The sequence below is a fragment of the Musca autumnalis genome, unplaced genomic scaffold (genome assembly GCF_047663935.1).
Source record: "Musca autumnalis isolate F117 unplaced genomic scaffold, ASM4766393v1 scaffold_4, whole genome shotgun sequence".
NCBI lineage: Eukaryota > Metazoa > Arthropoda > Insecta > Diptera > Muscidae > Musca > Musca autumnalis.
The window spans coordinates 168,010,009-168,031,841 of record NW_027411977.1 but is presented as its reverse complement, the minus strand read 5'-3'; the positions used below and the strand labels follow the sequence as shown (position 1 = coordinate 168,031,841).

General features: G+C 32.2%; 1 protein-coding gene across 1 annotated transcript in view; it reads right to left on the bottom strand.

Annotated features, from left to right (window-relative positions):
• cort (Cdc20/fizzy protein cortex) overlaps positions 1 to 21,833 on the bottom strand; it is a 139,631-nt gene that overhangs the window by 58,461 nt on the left and 59,337 nt on the right. Inside the window, exons 2-3 of the mRNA XM_073981857.1 lie at positions 16,430 to 16,564; positions 16,124 to 16,373 (exon numbers count right to left, since the gene is read on the bottom strand). Of these exons, the coding sequence (XP_073837958.1) occupies positions 16,124 to 16,373; positions 16,430 to 16,564 (385 nt within the window). The remainder of the gene's footprint in view (positions 1 to 16,123; positions 16,374 to 16,429; positions 16,565 to 21,833) is intronic.

The following is a 21,833-nucleotide window of genomic DNA, read 5'->3' as shown; positions in this document are numbered from 1 at the left end:
CGTAATTTCTAGCCCTAGGTAACCGGTAGGTAGCTACCTATTAGTTATCTTTACCTGCGCGTTTGGTAATTTCTACGTGCCATTTACCGAGGCGTGTAAATTTTGAAAACTTGTGGTGACATTTGTGACCTTCATTCATGATTTCGTAAAAACATTGCCACATATAAGTGTTTTACAATTTTTAACACATTGGCAACGATCATCCAGGCAAAATCCCTGGTGTAAGTAACACGGCCGTTTTGAACCCGTTAACGTTACCTATGGATTGAAATTATGAAATTTTGCTTACACGGGGATATCTATGAACTCATAGATAACTGCGCGGGCATAACAGAAACAATAATAAGTGGTAATATATAATAGCTTTGTTCCTTTACGTTAAAGATTCTTAAAGTTTTACCATTTTTAAGTCAAAAAGCGTTCCTTACCCCAAAAAGGAGCAAAATTTAAGAGAGAGCATGCCAAATTGGCTTTCTCTTTTACTACTTTGTGCTCGACAAATTTCGTGGTGTAAAAAGTGGAAAATATGCTAAACTGCTGATTTGGCATTTATTTGACAATTAAGGCAAAAAATCAGGGAAATAAATCGTTATTATGGTTATTTAAAATATTTTTTCATTAATTTTTTAGCAGCCATGTTTATTTTTGACATTGCTGCCAGATCTACTTTTTTTCGTTCCTTTATTTTTGTGCAAAACTTGTTATGTTAGAGCAATTTTGATAGATCGCTCTTTTGCTGCTTTTATTATTAAATAAGTAAAGGAACAAAGCTAATATATTAAAAAATAAATTATTGCTCTGTTTCAGAACCTGCAAGAATCTACTAATTTTTACTACGATAACAATTTTTCCTTTATGTTATCGGAAAAAACATTGAAAATTAGTAGATTCTTGCAGTTCTGGAACAGACCATATATCACATTTTTTTTGAACTTCTAATAACCTAATATTAAATAACATTAAAATATTCAATAATTTCTTGCACAATGTTGCGCATTTTACTTCTAATTAGGAAGCCACACAACTAATTGTTCCAACTATGCTAAGACCCGTTGTTATAACCTTTCTGTAGTTAAATGTTGGTCGATATCGGATAGATAACTTTTTATTATTCTTACAAGTTTGCTATAAATTGCTCTGTTCCAGAACCTGCAAGAAGCTACTATTTTTTACTACGATAACATTTTTTCCTTTATGTTATCGGAAAAAATAGTAAAAATTAGTAGATTCTTGCAGTACTGGAACAGACCAAATGTCTTATAACATAAAAGGAATTTTGCATTCCTTTCAAAAATTAAAGTGCGCCTGAGAATGTGATACACAAAAACCAAGGTAAAATTTACAGCAAATTCAAATCAACCAATCAGATTTGAGTAAACTTGAAGCATACTGGCCTTTTGACTCGATATTCTTATATTTTTACATAATATAATATTAATGTTAAAATGGAAGATGTAATAATCTAACTATATTTCCATGGTAGAACAAATATAAGGTAAAGTTAATACTACAACAAATACAACTCGAACAACAACCACAAAGGAATTTGTTTTTGTTTATAACGTTACTGCCAGTTGTATTTGTAAACAAAACAAGGAAATGTCTATAAATTATTGGAATTTAAAAAACTAATAATTTTTCACATTTGGTTGAATATTTTGGAAAACATGAATGAAAATTCGTTACATTTTCAATTTGTATGTTTCCACATCATACCACTAAATGCATAAATTCTCGCAGAAAGTAGAATTCTTGCAGGCAAGTTTGGGGTCGCTGAAAATTCATAGAAAAAGGAGAAACTGTTTCAATGTTTTGTTTTAGAAATCAAAGAAGCACATGTTTATTAGGGCTTTATTTCTTTAAATTTTAACAAAATACCTCACATATTAACAAACGTTGTATCGCCTCTACAAGCGGGGATTTACTGCGCGGCTTATCGTTCGAACTTGGAGGAGGTTACATATCATTGATATGAAGAAGTCTTTCTGGGAAATGTTTTTTTTCCGAATGATATACTCTTTTCTCAAAAAATATATGTCCCTAATGTACATCGAAATAGAAATAAATGTATAAAATGTCATATGAAATTTGACACTAACGTTACAACCCAGTTCAGTCAGCTGTGTATTGCTGCTACCTTTTCTTATTCTACCATGCTATATTTCTTACTTTTCTTAAAGTAAGGGATAACAGAAGATACGATATTAGAACAGTAGAAATTCCCACAAAATTCTTCCACGGCAAGTTATGACATTCTAATGTAGATAGAATGAAATTGCAAATATGTTTACTTGATACGAAGAAAGAGTCTTGAGTGTAGCCATTATGCGGATTAATGTGTCTGACTACATTTACCAAACATTTTCGTTCATTCCTAAAATCCGAATAATTTGTTTTTACAGTTTCAAAAATCACTTAAAAATAACCTAATAGTACGTTTAGATTCATAAATCCACTCGATTTTATATGCCAATTCCATAGCATATACAGTATGCAAAGTTCATATTTGTACACCCCTAAAAACTGAATAAAATCATGGTTTAATAAGAAGGGTTAGCCAAAGCTTTATGTCAATTTAAATTTTTTCATTCGAGTATTGATAAAACTTCAAAACAATATACACAAACTGTGTATGTGTGTGTGGTGTTTGAATAATATGTCAAACAATTTTAAAAACAATCGAATTCAATGATTTTTAAAATTATTTTTGGAACATTTGTATGGAAATAATTCGTCAGGTTATCATTGAAACAAACATTTTATCATATCCACAACTTGATTATGCGGAGAAACATTGTTCCTTCATTCATTTTTCCCGATTTTTGTAAAATCTCAAAATTAGTGTTGTAAACAAACCCACTTGTTGCTTAATTTTGAAGTTGTAGGAATTCAGGAAAATCAAGGGTTCTATAGATTTTTTTCATTTAAATCTACCTCTTTACTTATACCATGAATAAAATCGTTGTTAATAACATATTTAGTATGCAAATGTGAAACAATTGATGGCAATTACTATGAATAGGAAAGATTTAAAAATATCAAAACTAATTTTAATTTATTCCGTCATTTAGGTATAGATGGCGCCTATGTGGTTGGCAAAGTTCGTATTCGTACACCTATAAGCACTATATATTTGTTGTAGTTAAGGATTTTTTAAGCAAAATACCACTAATTTTTAGCCCCCGGCACATACGGTACGTTGTGCGACGCGTTGAGCGTTGAAAACAACAACCACATGAAAAATGTGTAAGTGATGCCAAGTTTGTTCTTGAAGTTTTCATGTGGTTGTTGTAACACAACGCTCAACGCGCCGTATGTGCCGAGGCCTTTTGTTCTTTTCGTCTATTGGAATGCTTGTGCTGTAGAAAAATGCAAAAATAACGATATTTTTAATAAAAATTTTGCATGAATAGAATGTCGGACGAACATTCAAAATACTTAAGAAAAATGTGATAAATATGATTAACTATGGCAATTTATTTTTGGAGCAAATAGCTACTAGCAGTCCTTCTGCAACAATATTCGAAGTCTCATATGCAAATGAATGTTGCCAGCGCTTGGAAATACAACGAAACGTAATCCGCGCTAAGGCAACGTAAAGACATTTTTGGTTTCTACGCCGTCAAAATCGCAAGTTCCGTTTTATATTTGGCGTAAAATGTATTGAAGTTTTAGAATACAGTTTCGAAAATCATTTTATGTCGAAATCTGTGAGAAATTATGAGTAACAATTAAGCTATACAAGTTTTCGTACTATATGCGTACGACAGAAATTCTACGCTTACCATGAACGAGAGTTATGGCTTACAAAAGTGCAAAATAATGTTTTTTTCTTCTAGATAATAGTATTTATTTACCGAATGGTCTAAAGTTAATCCATAAATTTCAAAGAAGTGGAGTAAGTTGTCCATGATTGAACGTGGGGTAACCTATTGAAGAAATGCATTATAATTATCTATTATTCCTAGTTATTTCCGATATGTCTCGACATAGAAATCATGCTAGAAATCAAAACTGTATTCTAAAATTTTAGACCAAATATAGAACGAGACTTGCGATTTTTACGACGTAGAAACCAAATATGTCTTTACGTTGCCTTAGCCTGGTTTGCGTTTCTTTGCATTTCCAAGCGCTGGCAACATTTATTTGCATATAAGAGCTCGAATATTGTTGCAGAAGGACTGCTAGAAGCTATTTTCGTCAAAAATTCGGGAATAAATTGCCATAGTTAATCATATCAATCACATTTTCTTAAGTATTTCGAATGTTTGTCCGAATTTTATTTATGAAATAAAAATATCCTTATTTTTACATTTTTCTACATTCTAAAAAACGAAAAGAACAAAAAAATAGTGGAATTTCGCTTAAAACTTCTTAAATACCACAAATATGTGCTTCTAGGTGTACGAAGACGAACTTTGCCACCCACATAGGCGTCATCTACACCTAAATGAAGTAATAAATTAAAAATTCGTTTTGATATTTTTAAATCTTCCCACTTCATAGTTATTCCCACCAATTGTTTCGTATTTGCATAAAAATGTTGAATAAATAACGATTTTATGGAGTTTTGAACTTTGCATACTGTACGTCAAATAAATCCCAGTTTTAAATCCACTTGATTTTATTTGACATATACGCTATGGAATTGACATTTGAAATCGAGTGGATTTCGTAAATCTAAACGTATGTTTGGTTTACATTTCGCATCGTTTCGTGATTTCGGAGGCGTTTCGTGATTATGCGCGAAATCAAGCAAAATTTACCATGATTTCGCATGTACATTTATTAGTATATGGCAGCGTCGCCCAAGAATTTCCATTAATGTTTTAGTATGTGTGTATGTATGAGCAGAGGTGAAAGCGAGTCGATTTTAACAGCCTGTTCATTTATGTCGACCGAAAGGTTTTTTGCGCTTCGGAAGTGGAAAAAAATCATTTTCTGTTCATGTAAACGTCTTCGAAACGAAAATCTATGCGACCGACAAGCCATACGAAATAACACGTAAACGTACACTTTTCTATTAAATTTGGGTTTACGTATTTCGAAAGGACTGTCTCTTATAGAAAGAGAATGTCAAAATCACTCACTTGCTTTGTAGCTGCCGAGTAGAACGTAAACTCGCGAATAACACCAAAAATCTTAAAACAAATGTATGCAACACATTCTTGAAACAAAATAAAAATTTTATATACACGTTTTAATGGCGGTTTCATTCATAATTTTGAAGAAATCAATAAAATAAAATATTTCAAAATACCGACACATTTTATTTTTCAAACAAAACAAATCACACATATTTCAATGTTTGTATGTATATGTGGATTTTGTTTTCATTTGGCTCTCATTTAGTCTTATGCCAGACTATGAAAATTTTCATTGAAAACGTTTTGCCATTTTCTTCCAAATTTTCATAGACGTCTACACACATACATGAAAATTTTGATATTTTCATTGCTTTGCATTGGTTTGTGAGTTACGAATTTAAACACAAAGAATAATTTCAGATTACAGAACCTTGTGTACAGAGTTTCACCCCCTTCACACCTCTTGCCTATAAACTCATTTTCACGTACATGAAAATTTTCATAGTTTGGCATAAGACTTATGGAACATCGTTATACAAATGTACATTCAAATTAGTTGTATTTTGCATAGGATACGTAAAAGCTGTCGCACGATAGTTTGCGAAATACTTGAACACATTTTTAGACGGAAGTGAGTGACGGCTTTCCTTTCGTGCAGGTTTCCGTGCGACATACATGAACAGGCGGTAAATCGGCGGCGCGCCGATGAGTAAAGAAAACATAATGTTTATTGTTTGTTTTCATTCACTTAACTGTAATGGCCCCGGCACATACGGTCCGTTGTGCGTTGCGTCACGCGTTGAAAACAACAACCACATGAAAAATGTGTAAGTGATGCCAAGTTTTTTATTGCGTTTTTTATGTGGTTGTTGTTATCAACGCTTGACGCGACGCACAACGGACCGTATGTGCCGGGGCCATAAGTAAGAGAGAGAAGCAAATGCAATAACAACTCAGTGGGCGCCCTCACTATACTGTCTTTGCAAAGAAGCGCGTAGATAGTAGCCCGGTACGTTGATTTTACATTTTTGCTAGAGTTTTTGCAATTTCTGTAATTTTTTCGTTTCCACGCTGTTTGGAAAAAATTTGCATAGGAAAATAGTTTTTGATATTTCGCCCTTTTGCTAAGTACAGAAACACAATGGAATACTGATATTGGAACAAACTAATTCAATTTTTTCCCCCTTGTTTACAAAATTTTTATATTAAACTAGCGGACCCGGCGAACTTCGTCTCGCTATTAAGGAATAAAATTTCATACAAAAACTCAATTTTCGATTTTTCCAATTTTCCGACTTTTCCAGAGAGATCGGCCTAGCCGTTCTCATTTTATGAATTACTATACATTTTTTACACCATTTTTATATAGGTATATAGATTTTTTTCGCAGCAATTCGCACATCTACCTTGTTTATTGTGTTACGTGAAAAGTGTGTGCAAAAACAGTTATGTATAACATGAGATGAGATGATTTCCAAACATGCACCTATGTATATTGAAAATTTTTGGTGGAGAGGTGTGGTTAAAAATTTTAGCTAAAAATCATCAAAATACCGAAAATTATTATCCTTAATGTTAAATAATTTTCTACTTATGCCCGTAATTTCTACACGTAGTTATCTATGAGTTCATAGATATCCCCCGTGTAAGCAAAATTTCATAATTTCAATCCATAGGTAACGTTACCGGGTCGAAAACGGCCGTGTTACTTACACCAAGGATTATGCATGGTTGATCGTTGCCGATGTGTTAAAAATTGTAAAACACTTATATGTGGCAATGTTTTTACGAAATCATGAATGAAAATCACCAATGTTACTACATGTTTTCAAAATTTACACGCCTCGTAAAATGGCACGTAGAAATTACCAAACGCGTAGGTAAAGATAACTAATCTACCTTGTTTATTGTGTTACGTGAAAAGTGTGTGCAAAAACAGTTATGTATAACATGAGATGAGATGATTTCCAAACATGCACCTATGTATATTGAAAATTTTTGGTGGAGAGGTGTGGTTAAAAATTTTAGCTAAAAATCATCAAAATACCGAAAATTATTATCCTTAATGTTAAATTATTTTCTACTTATAGGGAAGAGTAGGCTCAGGAGAGATGTACCTTCAATACATAATTAAGGCTACACACAAAGGAGTGGTGCCAAGCTACATCAGAACTACTGAAGTGATGTAAAGCGACTTCATCTCTGCTATATTTATGCAATAAAATCCAAAATAATTGGTGAATTTATATATTATATTAATAAAAAGTTAATTCAAATCTATTTAGCTCAGTCGGGGTTGGGAAGCGCACCGTGTATTTACTTCCACTTATTTAAAAGAAAATTGGAGGCTGTATCTGTTACCATTCCAAATATATTCGTATTGGACATCAACATTGTTAAGAGGTACCTTTTCTTCTGATGCTATATCTCAGCATCAACGCGCAATTTAAAAAATTATTATAGCTCATTATAGAGTACCTTTTCCATGTGATCACTCGCTTACTTTTCATTTAGTGATTTTATAGATTATACCATGGTGATGACTCTTATAGTTAACAATTCTAAATACGATAAAAAAGGAAATATTAATTTTGGTAATTTGATCCTATGCCGTTACTTCCCCCGCCATTGCCGCAACACATTTTGTGCTCGAGTCACATTAGATTGGTTTGAATATATCTTCTGATAAATTTAAAGCCTCTGAAGCCTAAAGTTACTCAAATAGATGATATTTGATTTTAGAAGTTCAAAGGCGAAGACTGCTCCTCCTGACTCCATCCAGCTTATTTTGTAAGAGATGACGTGTACTTACTTCCCTACTGTGACAAAATTTGGAGACTATATACATATGTTACCATTCTATAGATATTCGCAAGAAAACTTAAAATAGATGATATTTGATATTATTCTAGACCAAATTCCTTGATTGTTGCACCAAATACCTAAAATCTGGCGAACCGATTACACCATAATTTGGTGAACTTTTTTGTCGATTTTTCTGGCTAAACCCCCAATTTTTTGTCGTCACCGATAGTTAATTTTTATATGGGATTCGATAGGAAACCTATTGAAACTAAGGAAACCAAAAAGTTGGAAGATGTGGGTGTGGCGTGCTCCTAAAAACGAAAAATTTTCCCCATTTTGGAAAATATGTAATTTTTGCATATTTCTGGAGAAAGTATTAGCTATTTTTCAGAAACTATAACAGATATTGCATTTATTCGTATTTTGTTAAGTATGTAAGATTGTTGTCTTTAATTACTAGAACTTTTAAGGAACAACGTTTCGTTTTCGCAAAAAGATTCCTGAGAATGTCCTCTTTCAGCACATATATACTTTTGTACCAGCCCAATCCATCCGTTTAACACTTTTTTAAATTTATTGAAATTACATGTGTAAAAAATATGTTTTCCCCATACCGTTTCCCATATTAATAATAGTTTTTCTACACAAATGGAAGTACTCGTAAAGGAGTTTTTATAGAAGTTTAATGAAAAAAATAGTACAAAAATATGATATGATATAATAAAAAATAGTACAAAAATATCTCTATCCGTTCAAAAGTTACAGAATTTTGTCCAGGAAAAAACGACTGTACATTGGTCTATCTCGTTTTCTTTTTCATGTTACATACAAATGAACACAGACATACCCATTTCCACAGTGGAGTGTAGGATAAAAAAGGACTTAAAAAAGTCGAAAATAGGCCCCATAAGTTTTATTGTTGTTTTCCACATACCTGTTTTAGACGTACTTTCATTTTCGATTTGGGGTGTTATTTAATGATGCCTTAGTTCTGTACGCCTAATTTTTTGGTTACCGACAAAAGTCGGTAAAAAATATTTGTAATTTCTTTAATTAACTAAATTTGTCGGTAAGTTAGCAACTAAAACAATGTTGTCGCCAAGTCAACCGATAGCAACAAAGTTGTGAACTTTTTGTGGTACTTTTCATTCATAATTTTGCGTTTTAATTTGACCGATTTTTGTCGGTAATGGCCATAGGAGTAAAACAATCGTACTACTCAGACTTATCGTTTTTAGCGTTTATTTGTAATCAAAAATACCATTGCCAACTAATGTTTAATATGTATAATACCTTTTTGGTAGCCATAACTATCATAACGAACCGATTCTATTAAATGATTCTATAATTATACGTGAAATTTCCTCCCTTGTGGCTACAAAGCCTTTCCCGTACCAAGGCACAGTGTCCGATTTTCCAAAAAACCTGGCCAAAAGTTGAAAAAAAATGTATCAATTTACACTAAAGGTCAGATATTGTTTATAGGATCCCAGTGCGTGTAGTTATGAAAAGCAGGTCGAAGTGACCCTATTTGGAATTTTTTTTAATATTTAAGTTGTTTATAAATCTATGATAATATGCAAAATAAACAACGGTTATTAAATATTTTCTTTTTGGAATTGTATTTGGTCTGTTCCTTTACTTTTAAAAATGGTAAAACCGGCAAAAGTAGTAAAAGTTGTAAACTGTTCCCATATGAATTGTATGGTGTCGGAAGTAAAGGAACGCTTTTCGAATAAAAAGTGGTAAAGCTTGAAGATTCTTGCACGTAAAGGAACAGAGCTAATGAAAGGGGCGTTACGAAATAAATCCCCAATGAAATAAGTCCCCAAACTGAAAATTAAATAAGTCCCCAAATTTGGGGCGTTATTTCATAATGAAATAAGTCCCCAAAAATTTAAATGAAATAACTCCCCAACGAAGTGAAATAACTCCCCAAAATAAAATGAAATAACTCCCCAAATTTGGGGACTTATTTCATTATGAAACAAGTCCCCAATTTTAAAAATGAAATAATTCCCCAAAAACTTTCATCGATTGTTATGTTTTTTTGTTCGTATCAAAGACATAAATACAACAAGATAAGACATTTTTTTTGCTATCATTCTTCAGTGAATGGCTTTTTAATTTAACATAATGTTATATCACGATATGGTGATATAACATTTTTTTCTTTTATACATTTTTACGTATTTAACCGAATTTACCGATCCAATTGACATAGAATTATTCTTGAATAGATCCTTGAATTCATAAATTTCGTTTCTGATACCATTACATGAAATGTTCCTCCTTGGTTGCGATTTTGAATTAACTGCAACCTGTTAAAGGTAATGTTTCTATACAAAGTTTCGTATACATTTTTTGTTGCATGCATTTTGTCAAGTCTTAGTTGTATTTATGTCTTTGTTCGTATGCAGCAAAAATAGTAATTGATAACATATGTATACAGTTATACAACATCAATTTAGATACAAATTTACTAGGCAACAAGGCCACTTGAAGGCGTTATTTTGTTCTGCAATTGACTTATTTTTAAAAGATTTTATTTTCATCTAAAAACAAACTTTTCGAATTTCCTCTTGGAAAATATTTACTTTTGGTACCACATTTGTACACATGCCGTTTCTCTCATATATTATCCAAGTTAAAATGATTTTCAGCGTTATTTTACCGTTTTCCAATAACTCTGTTGACTTATCTATTTCACTGTCTTTCATAGGAATATTTTTTTCTTTTTTTAATAAAGATACATACTCAATGCTTTGAAATATTACGAACTTAATGTAAATTGTTTTGTTGTGAAAATAGGTTGATATTATGGTATGAAACAAAAATTCGCGCGAATTTTGGTTTCATACCAAAATATCAACCTATTTTCACAACAAAACAATTTACGATCAAATACGATGAATGGTAGTACGAGTAGTTGTTTGTGGGAAAAAGGACGTGTCTTGGTTTAAAGTTAAAAGTTCGCGCGAATTTTTAACTTGATACCAAGACACGTCTTTTTTCCCACAAACAACTACTCCTACTACCATTCATCGAGAACGATTTACTTTCACAATCATATTTCCCTATGCTATTATATATATTCCTTCTTCATTCTAATGATTAAGCTCCATATTTTTTTGTTAAACAAACTTTCCATCTTCCACATTCTTGATTTGCAACCTTTTATGCTGCAAATGCAGGTGTTGTGTGTAAATCGTTTTTGGAATATATAATACCTTCAAACTTTTTTCTCAGCGGCAATAATTTCGACTTCCATACTGATCAGTAGACGCTCTTTAAAAAACTACTTGATAAACAATAACTACATGACAAAGCACAACGACTGCGTGGTAAGCCCAGGGGGATATAATTTGAAATTTTAGAAAAATGAAATAAGTCCCCAAATTAATTTTTCGGGATTTATTTCATTTCTAAATTTGGGGAGTTATTTCATAATGAAATAAGTCCTCAAATTTTTGTATGAAACAAATCCCCAGAAAAATGAAATAAATCCCCAAAAATTTAAATTATAGTTGTTGTTGTTTTGTGTATAAAATTTTGGGGAGTTATTTCATTTTAAGTTTGGGGAGTTATTTCATTGGGGACTTATTTCGTAACGCCAATGAAAGGTATGTGAAACGTATTTAAGATGTTCAGTGTCGCCAATGAATTGTGCGTTCGTTATTAATTGATGTCCGTACTTGTTAATTTTTTTAAAGATCATTTTTCACAATAAATTATGAAAATAGTTGTGAGTAAGATCGAGTTGGGCCGTGTAATTTATCTACTTACTTTCTTACTTAGCTGGCCTTTTACAGAACATTTGTTCCATAAGCCGAACTAAGAAAAAATCTCCAATACTCTCTGTTTGCTGCTGTATTTTCCCAATCTGGGATATGTAGCTTTGTGATATCTCGTTTCACTTGTTCGCTCCAACGAAGCTTTGGCCTTCCAGATCTGCGAGAACCTCCATGCGGCCCGTATTTATACGCCTTTTTAGCGGGTTCATCATCACTCATTCTTATAACATGGCCTAGCCATCGCAATCGTTGTATCTCGATTCGTTCAACTATATTGATGTCATTGTATAGTTGATACAGCTCGATGTTCATACGACGCCGATATTCGCCGTCAACACAGATTGGCCCGTAGATCTTTCGAAGAATTTTTCTCTCAAACACACAAAGCACTGCCTTATCTGCTTGAGCAAGTACCCATGCTTCGGAACCATACATTAGCACGGGTAGTATCAGTGTTTTGTACAGTGTTATTTTTGTTTGACGAGAGGTGGCTTTATTCCTAAACTGCTTACTCAGCCCAAAGTAGCATCTGTTAGCCAACACTATTCTTCTTCGTATTTCACAACTGATGTTATTTGTTGTGTTTATGGCGGTGCCGAGGTAGACGAAGTCCTTTACTACCTCAAAATTATAGGTACCAACATTCACAGATGGTGCTGTGTTTATGGACATATTACGCGTCGATACTGCCAGACCAACTTTAGCAGATTCTCTTTCGACTTTTGCAAAGGTGTCAGTTACTTCCTTTACCGATCGACCCATGATGTCAATGTCGTCGACATAAGCCAGTAACGTGTAATTTATCATTTCATAAAAAAGGAAGGGTTTTTTACCAATTTCCATCGAAACATCCTGCACATAGGTATTTGCACTTTTTGTTTTTATGTGATATTTTGCCTTGCAGGTATATACATGTAGCAGTCTGTTCAGGAGTGTATTACAATATTAATATCATATATTGTATAGTCCCAATTTACATTGGACGAGTTTACTTGCGGCAATTGTCATTGTCTCTCACCTACAAACTGACAATTGCCGCAAGTAAACTCGCCTAATGTAAATTGGGACATACATTCTAGAATATTCCATACCATAGCGTTGTCATATATGTCAATTTATAAGATAAATAAATCAGTTTTAAAAAAATTTGTCGAATGAAACATACGTGTTTCAAGTATTACGGAATACTTACAGATTTTCGTGATTCAAAATGACAGAAAATAGTATAGAGTGCACTCGCCATGAAATTTTCAATGCATTGTTTCAACAACTTCAATTACAACTAAATGAGAAAATCAAGATCTTGGAAAAATATCTATCCCAGAAAGGAAAACGTCCAGTTACAATACATTCTGATCAAAAAAATTAATTGAAGGTCCTACTGCACACCATAGAAAAAAATGGACTGAAAGCTATCGAATGACTGAACGTTTTTTTTATCAACAATGAAAAATGGTTGCAAAAAGTAATAACATTGCAGGTATGCATCAAGTAAACTTGTCAATTAAGAGTTAAGCATTTGACTGTATTTATTTAAACGACTTTTAGATTCAGACACAACAAAAAATGGGTCGACCTTCTAAAGAATTTAAAAAAGCGAGGGAAAGAACCAAACTTTGAGTCACAAATGATTTACGGGATTTACATAGCGTATCGGAACTAGTGTTTGCAACGCAAATGACCTTACGCGCAAATGGAACCTCCAAAGCTGCAAATGTTCTGAAGGACATCACGAATGCATCATCTAATCGAGCTTCCAAATACCAATCTGCTATCAAATCAGTATCTCTACCGCAGCCAACAGAAATTTCTGGTGATCTTGCACTTTCCGATGTTATTCAAGATAAAATGACGGTGCATACATATCGAATTATAGAAAAAACGGGAATCGCAAAATAGGACGCATGTTTATCCCCCATACCAAAAAGTAGTGGAAGCAACAAGTCGTTGTTATCCACCGGGAATCACAGTAAGTGAAACTAAAGCAGAAGTTCCCTTTCAGTCTTTATTGCATCATATTTCAAGTAGACTTAGATGATAAAGTTTATAACTAGTTATTAACTGTAAAATACGCATTTGACGGTTCTTCCGGCCAAAGTCAATACAAGCAAAAATTTGAAGACGAAAATACGTCGGACGGCAGCATACTTTTGTCATCACTAAGATTGTCCGAAATTAATAACCAAAATTCAATAATTTGGCAAAATCCAAAACCATCGTCTACTCGATATTGCAGTCCAATAAAGGTGGAATATGTTCGTGAAGATCAAAATTCGATTATTCAAGAGCAAATGTACATATCGACGCCTCCAAACAATAGTATGCTAAGTCGACATAGCATGTTTTCAAGTTCTTTACATTTTTATATTTAACGTCCTTTAACTTAAATTCTGTCAAATTTAGGTAATGATCGGACAATCCGAACAGAAGCTATAAACAAATATTTACTTAGCATAGTACTGAAGGTCAACGAAATTTCCAAACTTTTAGAGCTTGTCCTGCAAAACTCGCTTTTCAGAATTAGCAAACTATTATTTGGAGGTGTCGAACGTTCTTTAACTTAAATTCTGCCTAATTTTGGTAATGATCGGTCAATCCAAACAGAAGTTATAAACAAATATTGACTTAGCATAGTACTGAAGTTCAAAAAAAATTTCCAAACTTTGAGAGCTTCTTCTGCAAAACTCACTTTTTAGACTTAGCATACTATTATTTGGAGGTGTCGATATATCGATCAACAAATAGAAGCTCTTGTTCCATATTCTACTCACATAAACGGAAAAGATATAATAATTGCATACAAATTACTTTTTACGATGATTGATGGCAAATTTTGTAATAATGTCACTCTTACGAAGTCAAACATGCGTTGCTATCTGTGTAACGTTACGTCTAAACAGTTCAATAAATTGGACGAAGTTTTAGCTTTGCCAGTTGAGGAAGCAAATTTGCGCTATGGTTTAGCCACATTACATGCTTGGATCCATTTTATGGAATATTTCTTGCATTTGGGATATAAATTAGCAAAAAAAAGGCAAGCCCCTTCAGAAGAAGATTGGAAGAAACAAAACGGGAAATACAAAAGAGTTTCAAACAGAAATTGGGGCTTATTATTGACACGCCAAAGTTGGAGGGTTCGGAAACAGTAATGATGGTAACACGGCCCGAAGGTTCTTTACCGATTCGGAGAAATCTGCCGAAATTTAAGGTTTAGATGCCGAATGCCTTAACCGAGCACACGTTATAATGCAAGTTTTATCTTGTGGTTTCCCAGTGGATATAAATCTTTTTAAGCAAGATTATTAATAAAAACGTATCCGTGGTATTACATGCCCACATCAATTCATGAAGTATTCATCCATGGTTTTCTCATTATTGAGTGGGCACCACTGGCCATCGGTCACCTTTCCGAAGAAGCTCAGGAGTCCAGGAATAATGATATTAAGAAATATCGGCAAAACTTTTCTCGAAAAACTTCTAGAATAAACACAATGACAGATATAATGAATTGGTTACTTGTATCCTCAGATCCTCTTATATCAAGTCTGCGTTCAGACCCTCCAAAAAGAAACAAAAAGCTATCCTCAGCTTCTATTAAATTATTATTTACTAACGTCATTGGGAATGCTGAGGTAGTACCTGTAAACCCCAATGTAGATTCTGAATCATCGTACGAGTCTGACAGCGAATAGTATTGACTTATTGCGTGTATTTTCATAGTAATTTATACTTTTTTAAATGATCAAAAATATTATGAAAAAAATTTCGAAAATTTGGTTGTAAAATTTAAAAAAAAAAAATGTTTTCTGAATTATTTAGTACCTTAAAAATTTCATTTCATAATGAAATTTAGCGGGGGAAATTTTTGTCTTTGACACCATTCTGCTATAATCATGTTTTGTATGACAATTTTGCCAAAACTTTGATGAAGTACGACATTAACCCTAAAATGTTTTTCTAATTTGCATATTTCTGGAGTTAAGGTAAGATATAGAGTTTTGGTGTATTCTAGGACCTATAGTAAAAATTGATGGCGAAGAAATTTGTAGAATATTTTGATCCGATAAGATCACATTTTATAGGAGGAGGGACCAAAAAGACCCCTTAAATGACCGCCTGAGGGTTAAATAATATCAAAAATGTAATCAGCGGCCCGAAAAAACATAAGAACCAAAGGTTAGGTCAAAATCCATTCATTTTTAGAGTTTTGGTCAGGTTTTGGCCAGTTTCGGATAATCGGACACTATGCAAGGAGCCGAAACAAAAAAATCATTCTTTTGGATATGTGCGGCCAAGAAAAGTTGTTTTAATGGCTTTTAGGGTCAACCTGTTGTACTTTCTGCACAAATATATGCGTGAGAATAATTATTGACAATTCGCTCCTATGATGATTTTACAATTGTAATATACAGGGTGAGATAAATTTCGTTTACATACCACAATTCGTGTTATAATCCGGCAAATCAAATGTTATGTCTGAATAGGCACAAGGCTTATGTCGAGGTTTACATGGCCAATCAAGACCAATTTTACAAGGATTCCGTTCTCTGCATTTTATGCGGGTCATCGACCCAGCGGATTTCACTGCCGGATCTGCAAGACTATATATGCGATCATCGTTCATTTGGTTAATAACATTCATCATTGGTATAAATGCATTTTCTCTCCAGTAGTTTACACTTGTACACTAAAAAATTATATATTAGTATAATATAAGTAATTTGCAATTTCTTGTGATATTACTAGTTGTAGAACATCCCTTGGAGGCTTACTAGGCGCCAATTTTAGATTCCTTTCGCATGTAGATAGTAAAAATCTGCGGGGTATGAAACGATCTCCATAGGAAAATGGTATATGTTTATCAGGCGGCAGATTCTTCTGAAAATTACAAAAAAATAGAAATTTTAATATTATAATTAGGGTAAACTATGTAAAAAAATTCTTGATCTTGTTTTGTTGTAAATTGCAAGATTTTGTTGATTTTTTATTTGAGGATGTATATCCGGCCAATATTACCCACATATTGTCTTTTGCCATCATAAATAGTTTAAAAATGCATAGTTATTGCCATTTTAAAAATTGAGTACCTCGTCAACTGACTCAACTCTCACTTAATGAGAGAATTTGACTGAGAGAATTTCTTTGTCTATACATTCATCAGCGTTGTCAGTATTGGGGATTTTTCCCCAAATTGGGGAATTTTTTTCTGAAATGGGGAAAAATAATTCGACTTGGGGAATTGCGGATTTTTTGGGGAAATCTGAAAAATATTTGGGGATTTTTGGGGAAATTATTTTTCATATTATCTGAAATAATTATTCAAAACGCACACATAACATGCGTCATGTTTGGTATAATTTATAACAGATTTGAAGTGCTATCATGCGGTTCGGCAATTGATCGTGTACTAGAACAATGGGTTGAATTAAAATACAATTTTTTCATAATTTCAACTGCTTAACTGCCAAATGATTTCTGAATTAATAAGCAATGATGAAATTAAACTTTATGTAACATTCATGGCTCCAATTATAAAAGAGAATTATATGGTTAATCTAAGTTTTCAAAGCGATAAAATGGGCCTGGGAACAGCTTCTAATAAATGGCACTCGAATTTTGAAACCATCTATAACTGTCACGATAAAGCGGGCAACACACAGTTTTGCTCAAATAATCGGTTACCATTGGGAACCATAGACCTACGCTTTACTTAAAAAAAAAAAAACAATTGAATGCTTGAATGAGTCAAAAATTATTAATGTTAAAAATACCTGTGCCGAATATCTTAAAAGCTTGTTAATACAAATACTGAAACGTATGCATTTTTTTAAACTTACAAGCATTTTCCCCCAATGTTTGCTGCAATTCATTGGGTCAACCCAATTTTAGTTCTATAAGAACCAAGGGGATCCAAAAGACGAATTTAGGCCGTAGTCTTCTTTTGCTGTCAAAATTTTTTGTTCGAAATATGCACAAAATGTAGAAGAAAACGGTAAAATATGCTTAAGCTAGGGTCACACTAGGCAAATATTTGATCCAGCGAGTGTGTGTTTACTGCATAGATGGGCTTTCACGCACGCCAGCGTTGCTGTGGTTTGTTTCTCTTTTTCGTTGTTACAACATAAATAAACATTTACATGTTGTTTAGTTATTTTATTATTTATAAAATAGTTTTTTGTAATTGTTTAGATGTCGTCTGTGTGTTAAAAATATTAAAAAAGTAAAAAAATTCTAACAAAAACGCTGTTATATTTTTCCCTTAAAACATATTTAAGAGTAATTTTGACCATCTATGGTTTACTGAGAGCAAGTGAACATAAATTTCATTGCATTTGTTATGCTCATTTGCTCTCAGTAAGCGCACACTGCCGGTCGCTAGAGCAAATATTTGCCTAATGTGACCCAATCTTTAGAAATATGTTTTGACCGCAAATAAAGACATCAGTTGGAATTATTGTATCACCTTCTTTCTTGCACCATGATAAGAACCTTTTTACACATTTTGGCGTTATATTTTCTTATATAAAGATGCAGCAGTGTTAACTCCTTTTCAAGAAATTACAAATAATGGATTTGTAGAAAGAGTTTTTTCTATTATGAACTCTATTAAAAGTATAAGAATAAGTACTTTACGAATGTGAAACCAAATTAATTGAATTTCAATGAATGAAGTATTATTTAGTACAAACATTTTGTTGACGTTTTCCAATTTTTAACTCACTTATGTAAAATAAAATGCATGAATTGAATTTCAATAGCAAAATAAAACTACTTTTGATTTTTTTGTAATTTGCTCTGTTCCAGAACCTGCAAGAAGCTCCTATTTTTACTACGATAACATTTTTTCCTTTATGTTATAGAAAAAAATAGTAAAAAATAGTAGATTCTTGAAATGAATTTCAGTAGTAAAATAAAAAAAAACTACTTTTGATTTTTTTAATAATTATTGAAAAAAAAAAAAAAATATTTGGGGATTTTTTTGGGGAAATTCAATAAAATCTGGGGAATTTTGGGGAAACATTTTGGAGAACTTGGGGAAAAGAGGCTGAAAAATACTGGCAACGCTGACATTCATTAGTCTATGGGCCCAGGGCTGCCAGATATGGCGATTTCTCGCCAAATGTGACGATTTTTCAACACGTTTGGCGGCTTAATTTTTGACTTGACGACATGGCGATTTTTTGGCGGATTATAGAAAAGTTGGCGATTTCGTTGGCTAATTTTAGGAATGTCCTCTTTTTTTATCAATTAAACGTTTTTTTGTATTCTTATGTTTTATAGGTAAAGTTAATGACTTAAATCTATTACAAATTGAATTAAGTATTTAACGTTACATATAAAACATAAAAATACAAAAAATTGTTTAACCCTTTGAAACCCGAATTTTTTTCCGTAGAAATTAAAATATTTTTCATATTTATTATGATTAGTAGTCCCAAAAATAGGTCCTTTATGCAAAAAATTCTTGTCAATTACTTGCGGTTAGGGAGGTACCAAATGTTGCCTGTGGGCAACATCGGGCCATTCTGGTTATAAAAATGAACAATGTTTGTTTCTTAAGTCTTTGAATTATCGTTATATTTTTCATTATTCATTATGTGGAAAAGCATAATCTGATGAGTTTGTTTAGTTCTAAAGAAAATTGAAGGAAATGAAATGGAAAATTGGTCTATATTTATCATATATAGTTCACAAATTGGCCAATTTTGACATATGTATATGGTGGTGTTCATATAACCTGAAATGCTCATATTGACATTTTTCAGAGTAGAAGCGTTTGAAAAATATTTTCTATTTTGTATGAAGACTCTAAACCTGATAATATTGACCTTCATGCAATACACAAAATTATCATCATCGATATTTGAACAGATATTCGCTTGATGCCATACAAATTCCTAATATGTAATATGTATATTCACCAAAAACTGTGTCAATATCCTCTTAATTCAAGTCCAGTCTTCGAATATTAATATAAATACAACATTTTTCACAATACCGGCATTTAACGGCATTTTATAAAATCACTAAAATATTTCATGTCAAAATTTGTACTCGACTACTTATACTTAAACAAGCATAACTTCGTCAATCTAGTTATTTATTTAAAAGTAATTTCCATGTTTTTATTCTGTTGAGATCACTCTACCGACACTCACTTAGTATATATAAATATCTCAAACCATGGTATAAGTAAAGAGGTAGATTTAAATGAAAAAAATCTATAGAACCCTTGTTTTTCTTGAATTCCTAAAACTTCAAAATAAAAGCAACAAGTGGGTTTGTTTACAATGCATTTTTTGAGCATTTTATAAAAAACGCGAAAAATGAATGATGAGTTAAGTTTTCTCCACATAATCGAGTTGTGAATATGATAAACTGATTGTTTCAATGCAAATCTCACCAATTTCTTCCATACAAATGGTCTAAAACAATTTTAAAAATCATTGAATTCGATTGTTTTTAAAATTGTTTGGCATATTATTCAAACACCACATACACAGTTTGTTTATATTGTTTTGAAGTTTTAGGCATACTCGAATGAAAAAAAATTAAATTGGCATTAAGCTTTGGCTAACCTTTCTTTTTAAACCATGTCTCAAACTGTGTGGGAAATACGTATACACAAATATGCAAAATTGCCCCCAGGCAACATCGGGCCACAAAGGGTTAATTTGTCCAAAAAAGCCATGCATGTGAATATGGCTTAACATATTTTTATTACCTATAGCTATATAATACGGAGGGTATAACGCATTTTACATTTAGCATGTTTTACAAAACATGCATCATTTAAGTTGTCAATTCCATACAATATCTGTCAAATAAATCACGTAAGCTCCCAAAACATCTGTTTTAAGTGTAATGTGCTTTTTACATTAGCACGAAAACAGGTTTTAGGGCTGTTTCGTCATTTATTTGCTAAAACAGACAACATTTTGCGTCATTTACCATACAAAAATAAATGACGATAGCTGCGTCATTTATTCTAAACAACGCACGAAAACACCATACTATTATACGCAACCCTGCTTTTTCGTCATAAAGTACTGTTTTATGATTTCTTTATGTGTGTTCGTTTACTCACAATTTTTACAAATTGTTACTGGATGTTGTTCGTTTACTCTACAGTACAATGCAAAAGACCTTAGCCGATTACAAGAAGTTACTGAACTTGTACAAATTTGTACAAATTGTTGAGTAAACGAACACACCTTTTGTTTGTGTGTGTTGTAGAAAAACAAAAATACTCCAACGATGACAAAAAAGTAAATAAATGGTTAAAAAACTTGCAAAAGTTATATTTTTTTTTTAATTTTGAATTAAGTCGAGTTACTTGGTAAATTCGTTGGGAGTTATGTCCGTGAAGCAAATATTTTTGGCTTAATTTATGAAATTATGTCAGTATCCGTTCGGAGAAGTTTTAGCAAACAATGGTATTCGACGAAGACCTTTCGTATTCATATTCATTATTATAGACATGTAAATAAATTTTTTTCTTAATTCGTAGTAGTAAAAAAATTACATATTCTTACAAAAAATTTTTCGTTTTTCAGAAGGTATTTGCATACTTTTAAACAACTTTTTATTTTTAAAAAAAGTGAAAATATTTTTTTTTAAAATATTTTCGCCTGCGGCGCTTTCTTTTTCCAGGAAATATTTGCATATTTTTACAAAAAAGGCTTATTTTTGCCTCCGGCGTTTTTCGTTTTTCAGAAGGTATTTATTTGCATACTTTTAAACAACTTTTTATTTTCATAAAAAGTGAAAATATTTTTGTAAAAAATCGCTTAATTTTTTTAAAAAATATTTTCGCCTGCTGCGCTTCCTTTTTTTCACAAAGTATTTCCACATTTTTACAAAAAACGGTTAATTTTCTTACATAGTGAAAATATTTTTGTAAAAAATCGCGCCATTTAAAAAAAATCGCCTGCGCCACTGTTTTAATTTAAAAATGGTAATTGAATTAAATACAAATGTTAAATATTTGTAAACAACTTTACATTTTCTTAAAATGAGCAAATATTTTTGTAAAAATCGCACGATTTTCTTTTTAACATTTTCTTCGGCGCTTTTCCACTTCCGACACTTCACCAATTAGCTTCATAAGCCTCCATTCATCTTAATGGCTACTAAAAAACAAAAA